The sequence below is a fragment of the Pocillopora damicornis genome, chromosome 6 (assembly GCF_964200805.1).
Source record: "Pocillopora damicornis chromosome 6, jaPocDami1.2, whole genome shotgun sequence".
In the NCBI taxonomy this organism is placed as follows: domain Eukaryota; kingdom Metazoa; phylum Cnidaria; class Anthozoa; order Scleractinia; family Pocilloporidae; genus Pocillopora; species Pocillopora damicornis.
The window spans coordinates 9,457,324-9,464,026 of NC_142675.1; the positions used below are offsets into that span (position 1 = coordinate 9,457,324).

The 6,703-nt window shown below is 37.8% G+C and overlaps 1 protein-coding gene across 3 annotated transcripts; it reads right to left on the bottom strand.

Moving 5' to 3' along the window:
- Positions 1-477: 477 nt before the first annotated feature.
- On the bottom strand, positions 478-6,703 carry LOC113677324 (uncharacterized). 3 transcript variants are annotated; one of them, XM_089211049.1, is made up of 8 exons: positions 6,589-6,703; positions 5,582-5,755; positions 4,953-5,085; positions 4,063-4,159; positions 3,205-3,318; positions 2,060-2,110; positions 1,186-1,288; positions 478-936 (listed from the first exon to the last, which is right to left on the bottom strand). In XM_089211049.1, the coding sequence occupies exons 2-8, from the start codon at positions 5,587-5,589 to the stop codon at positions 657-659; spliced, it is 786 nt and encodes a 261-aa protein (XP_089067175.1). In that variant the 5' UTR covers positions 5,590-5,755; positions 6,589-6,703; the 3' UTR covers positions 478-656. The 3 variants fall into 3 exon arrangements, with proteins under 3 accessions (XP_089067175.1, XP_027049929.2, XP_089067176.1); XM_027194128.2 differs by lacking the exons at positions 4,063-4,159; positions 4,953-5,085; positions 5,582-5,755; positions 6,589-6,703 and adding an exon at positions 3,543-3,673; XM_089211050.1 differs by lacking the exons at positions 4,063-4,159; positions 4,953-5,085; positions 5,582-5,755; positions 6,589-6,703 and adding an exon at positions 3,543-3,634 and having other exon boundaries at positions 3,205-3,344.

The window sequence follows — 6,703 nt, forward strand, 5'->3', positions numbered from 1 at the left end:
AACCACGTTTTTTTCAAATTTCGCCCATATTTGCGAGCAAATCTTGAAGCTAAGTTTCCAGCTGTTTTTTTTTTAACCAATGCTATCATTTATTGTGAAGAACGAAGATAAAGCTTTTAATTAACGTTTACATGAAAATATCGAGAAATTTAGGTGACAGCTTTTGAAATTCAGGTGGAAACTTTTTGGATTTTGGCAAATTTTAGCATCTTCGTAGCAGTCCAGTGAGCAACTTTCCAGCATTTTACGAGCACTACGCTATCCGTTAGATATTTCTCTACTTGGTGGATAGCGCTGAATTGTGATTTTTTCGTTGGATAGGGTTTTCCACCTCTCAAACAAACGGGCCTGATTGGTGAGAGGCATTATGGGAATGGTCTGTTTTACCAAGAACTCAATCATATGACACGGCTAAGCTTTGAACCCAGACCCCCTGACCCAAATTCCAGAGCATTAAAAGAATCACCCACACAGAAATGAATGCAAAAGAAAAAGAGGTTTATTGTGTTTAGAATGGCAAATTAAATTTCTTCACAGTTTCTTTAATTTGATATTCTACAGCCAAATCTACAAATTGTAATCTCAACTCAAATACAGTGAGGGACTTAGACGTTCAAAACACCGCAGTATTGCAGCCTGTCACACAATCATATCAGTCAAACTGTCTTCTCCCTGTTCTCACTTTCTATCCTCTTTGCACGCGGTAGGTTCATATTCGCAGCGTCCATAATTATCAAGTCCATATACTCCAGATAGTCTACAGGGGCGTTTCCCTTAGATACCCTTTTGCCGCCGTTCTTCCCCGCGTTTGGGTGACGTTCCCATTTTGTTGGTTCGTTCGAGCTTCGCCCAGGAGGGTGTTGCAAAACATTAGGGTTTGCGATAATTGTTTCACTGATTCTTCCGCCTGCTTCATCCTCTTCCTTCTGACGTGCCCTGAGAGAAATATCACAAGTTCAGCATCTGTAACTATTACCACCTACCTCTAGTATAGCAAAGTGGGCAAGGATCTTTTTTTTTTTTTTAAATCAATTCCAGGTTTTAAAAATGGCAGATAATGTCGCTCTATGAAAATAAAGGCTGCGACAAAGAGAAATAACGCCTTTTTCCCGGGCCTCTCGTGACTGAGCGCTTCAAAGTTCCTACTTTACCGCTCGCTACGCAGGCTCACAAAAATAAACTTACTTTCTCATTTTCTGCATTCTGATGACGACGATAGAGATCATTAGAATCACTAAAAATAAGAACAGCACAGAGAAACAAAGAAACCCAATGGCCACATACAGAACTGCAATGAGGGAAAAAAAATTAATCAGTTGACATCGACTACAAGTCGTAAACAAATTTTCGTCGTTTTCCGAGAGCGTTCTTAAATCCTCCCAAGAAGGTTTAGGTGCGTGGGCTCATTTTTCGATCATAAGCTGGTTATCGATCCCATGCTCCAAGAGAGTTCTAATTCTCAATGACTCAAAATTCCGCTGCAACGCGAAGTAAAAGCTGATTCAAACCACAATTGACTAAGTGCGAAGTTCAGAGAGAATCAATTTTGGTCAGAGAAGATACGATACTCAGTCAATTTATCAGGAGCAAAACTAGTCTCCAGACTAATCTTGATTGTGTCCAGAACTTTCCACCAAAGATGTGGAGTGGGGAGGGGATGGAAGGGAAGGGAGGGAAGGGAAGAGAAGGGAGGGGAGGGAAGGGAAGAGAAGGGGGGAAGGGAAGGGAAGAGAATGGAGGGGAGGGGAGGGAGGGTGGAGTCTTTATAATGGTCACATCAGTTATGCTAGTTGGTTTTTGGTCTAACATGTTTGGTGTTGGTGTAAGATCACAAATCTTCCTCACGAAGACATAGGTCATAAGCACCTCCTCCCTTTCTTAACTACGCCATTGATTACTGATAATGACGATGGTAAATCATAATAAATGCAAATCATGAGTGTGTAAGTTATGTGTGTAATGTTAGTTAAGTAAAGAAATACAAGAGCTGGCACTTTCATTCAGTTAGCGTTTACTGAAAGAGGTGATGGTTGCAATTTGTACTCGTGGTAAAACTTACGTAGTTTATCATCATTCAGCAAGTCGTCCAGCTTGTTGCCATATGTCAGCCCTAAAGAAAAAAGGTGTTTTTAAAAATTCGTGAGTGACAGAGGGACCAACTTTTTTTCGCCTGAAAGGAAAGAGAGGGAGGGGGATGGGCTGGGGTCCAAAATTGATTGACAAAGTCCGACCCCCTCTCCCCTCCCCCAATACTGTTATATCTTATATTTTACATTTTACTATATATAAGTATTTCATTAGTTTAAAAATGCAAAGGATCTGTCTAATGACTCAGTTTTCTTTGATCACGGGTAAATTAAAACCTAAAGCCAGAGGTATTTTGTTAGTGACGACTGATCCCCCCGTAAAATTTATGAGATGTGTAAAAATGCGAATTTTTTAAACAAAAATTAGAAAATGGTAATATAAACAAAATCAGGAAAAACAAAGAAATACTATCAAAAAATGATTTAATGAGCGAGTGTTGATAAGATAACAATTTGATTGGTTAGTATGAACGAAAACAAAGTGTAAACATTAATTAATATTCGATGCCATTACGATATGAATATATTGTTTTAAAGCTGTGAAGAGTCAAGGCAGGAGGTTTTGTTGTGCAATTACCTAGCTCATCGGAGTAGAGTTATCAAATGCCATTCAAGAAATTTCTCGTAACAACAGCGTCTGAATTGTTACCAAAAGCGTTGACTGATTCAAATGCTAACTAGCTTGTAATGACGTGACGTAATGCAAGCTGTCGATCATTCAAAATAATTATAGCAATAGATCTCTCAAATTGCTTCGTGTTTTTGAATTTGACTTTCTCTAGAAAGAACTTTCCTTTTATTGCAATTTAAGATATTCCTGGTTTCGAACAGACTGCCTAAAATTTTAATAATTGTTTGATATTGAGCATATTTTGTGAATGATATCGGGTTGATTTAAATCATCATTTTACTTTTGCGATTTGCTTTTTAGAACGATTTCCTAATTACAGTAACTTAAACTGTTCATGTCTTGTTAATTGATGACTTTCAAAATTGTAAGCCACTCCTACTTTACAAGAAATTTTTAAAATAAACCTTATCGGCCTTTCTTTAAGACGCTCGCAGCTATATCTAGTACAATTAATGTAGCAAAACACTTCAAAGAAGGATAACTTACCTGTGAATGCCAATATGACAAAAATCTTCAAAACAACTGAGCGATTTCTGGAAGCGTCATCCATTGGGATTGAAAAACTGGCAAATGGTTTGTTTACACCAAAATCTTCCACCTCTGTCGACGAATGAGATTTTTAAATCCTGTAATGATGAGAGCAAACTACAATAGCGGGACTTCTCTAGATGAAATAAAACTGGCTTCGCAAAAATGAGTTCCTTGGTATGGAGTTTCAGTATAAAAGTTCAGCAGCTAACGGAACGAAAGCAGGTAAGTGTTTCGCTATCTTGGACTTCTTGAAGCACCTTTGCGTTGTTCAATTTGATTATATAGCACTTTACCTTCTTGTAATTATCCTATCTTATGAGAAATATGTTGTCCTTGCTGCGTTAAATGTATCCGCTCTCTGTCACTAATATTCATTAAACATAGCACATGATCATTCAAGCATGCATATCGAGCTATCTCTAACATACAATTCCAGTCTCTCTCAGTTTTGAAGCATTTCGACGGACAAAGCCAGAGTTGTCGGTGCTGCAATAACGTGCATTTACATAGTTTATAATTATCACCCAGTCAGTGTTAATTTGCTTGGTTTTAGGGAAACATTTAAAACTCTATTTATTGTCTTAGGGGGTCAGAGGAACGTGGTTGTGTCGCTTTGTGTACCCTTGTATTGCAGCTCAATGGAAATCATTAGTACCCTGTCATGTAAATTAAACTTCAACAATGGCGTTTACTGGGAGATTTTTTCCAAGTATAGTAATCATAATTTAAGCAAAATCTTGGCGGAGCTGGTCAATACAAAGCCAAAGTGGTGGATATTTCTCTTGTATGACACGAGGTGTCACTCTACAGAACCGGAAGAAGTGCCTTCGTCTTTATCAATAATGACTTCTTGTTTGCGCACCGGAAACTTGGTAAATTTGAACTTCGTTTCGCTCTCTTTGCGTGGATTCTGAAATAAGAGTATACATTATAAGTTCCTGTGCGTTACAAATCGGTTTACTATTGTAGAGAGCTATCTAAACTAATGATGTCTCCCATTAAAGAAGACTTTATGAATCAGTGTATTATTGTGGAGAGTGATCTAAACTAATGATACCTCCCATTGAAGGAGAATTTCTGAATCAGTGTACTATTGTAGATAGTTTAGAGAGTTATCTAAACTAATGGTACCTCCCGTTTAAGAAGACTTTCTGAAAAGTTGACCAGGTTCAAATGAAACAGATTCAAGGAAGGCACTCTTTTGACTGGCTTCAGGGAGAACGCCGCTGATCAGGTATGATTGACGGGGCCGTACGTCTGACAGACTTAAAAAAACTACACGATTTCGCCGTTTGAACTGAGTGTCCATCTGAACTGAAAGCCTTTATTGAGATGTGAGAGTTAGCGATATGCAGATTACATGTGTGTTACAAGCAAGTTTTGAATAGACGTTGCTGAATGATGCCGAAATAGCACAACGCGTGACGGGGTTTATTTAAAGAAATGTAAGGAAATAGGGGTATTTTTCTTTCAACAGAATCACAGTTTGGAGGCTTCAAAAGTACGTTTCAACCCAAAACCTCTGACAGTTTTCTTGCTTCTTCTCTGAGGAGGCCTCAAGTTGCTTTCAGTTATGCTACATTTGAACGAAAATGGCACTTTCTTGAAAACCCTGTTCTGTTGAGTTTTGCAACATTCATTCGTACTTCAAGTTTATATTAAATCAACTACGCTGTTGCCTCTTATTCTTTCAAACATCTTACCAAAGATTTTCCTGGAATGGACGACGTTTGTTCTCGTTGCCTCACTCTCATGTTATCCGCGCAAATCGGCCCAGACACTGTGCCACTGGCTCCATGTAAGTTTACCTCATATACTGCACGACTGCTACTTATCCTGACAAGATACGGTTAATTATTTACTGAAAGTAAGTAGAAAACTCACTGAATTCATTGCACGAGGATCATAAGATCCTCTCTTTATTTGCTGTCTATTAAGGAATAGATAGCGAGGAGTGTAGCCAATCAGATTGCAGCATTTGTGATGGAACACAAATAAATTTGTATTAATAGTGGTTATTCCTAAAAGAGGTACAATGTATCATATCAATGAAATATAAATGCGATTTTCTGTTTCAGTAGTAAGAGCTTTTGTACGCAGATAGCAACGGCAAAAATTGAACTTCTTGTTATTTACCGTTGGATGCTTCTACACTCATATGAAAGAGAAAATTGCTTTTACCGTAGACGAGAGTCCATTTATAATTAGTAATTTACTCTTTTAAGAATGACTAAACAAGCTGAGAGTCAATTATTGCCCGTTTCTTATTTTTCTTCAAATAATTTCTTCCATCTGCTACGATGTGAATCTTGTAAAACTGATCAAAGCTTACTTTTTCATAATTTTGTCGAGTTTTTTTTGCTTGACACTGAAAGACGTCTCGCTATAAAGTTGGCCGGATTTGTTCCAAGTTATTTCATATACACTACTGCTTTGAAGTCTAAGATGGCATATCCCAAAGGCCTTCACGCCACTGCTCCTGGTCTGTGCGTGGTCAACAGTTGATCTGAAAACGTTTACGGAAGATGAATTAAAGTTTTTGAGAGAATTATTTGAAATGAGGTATTGATTTGTTTCCTAAATTTACTGCATCATGCAAACAACATGATCGTTAAGTAAGTTGAACTATGCAGCTGCTGAATGTGTTAATCACATGTCTGCAAATTGCCTCTGGTGCGAAGGAATATCTCAAACAAACTTTGAGTTTAGAACATTTGCTGGTGAGCTATTTTGAGATATTATCGCTGTTATGAGGACAATTTGTTGTTCATTTTGAAATTAGGGTAATTTTCGGTAACTAGTGGTGGGTACCTTTGAAAGAGAGAGTACTGATTATTGAGTGTTTTACTGATTGCTGCATTTAGAGAACATAAGGGATCAGTGACGGTTTCTGAGAGAATAATCGGAAATGGTAAACTAATTTGTGTCCAAAGCTGACATGGAAACTTCATCGTCAGTGATGTAGAGCTATTATGCTGTATGTATCACGTCTTGGAATTGCCTTTTGTATGGAAGAATACATCGATCCAACAACCATTAAGTTTCAAGACATTTGCTTTAAGGAATGTTTTAAAGGTACTATCACTATTTTGAGAGGAAAATATGGTCCAACTTGAAGTCAGAGTAGCCCTCAGATATTGTAAGCGGTGGATAATTTTAAACAGGAGACAATTCTGGAAATGTTCCATTTCAATTCGGCGAAAACCCTGTTTATTGCTTGAAGACCAAATTCCTTCGTAGTTCAGCGAAACAGAAAAGCAACAAAGACATTTTTGTTTTACAATCACTATCGCGATGAAATTCGACAAGTCGACGGAAAGAACGATTGTGCAGACTTACCCTCAAAAGGAGGACTCAGGAAGTTTAAGCTGTTTCCTATCGATGAACAGTAGAATCAATTACTTGTAAGTAATGCTTCTTTACTTGTCGTGTCACATTTGACTTTGTTTGCTCT

Excerpts from the sequence above, each read along its gene's own strand:
- LOC113677324 (XM_089211049.1), bottom strand. Across the intron at positions 1,289-2,059 it reads GCTGAATGATGATAAACTAC|TTCTGTATGTGGCCATTGGG; the intron begins GTAAGTTTTACC and ends CCCTCATTGCAG. Across the intron at positions 937-1,185 it reads AGAATGCAGAAAATGAGAAA|GGCACGTCAGAAGGAAGAGG; the intron begins GTAAGTTTATTT and ends TATTTCTCTCAG.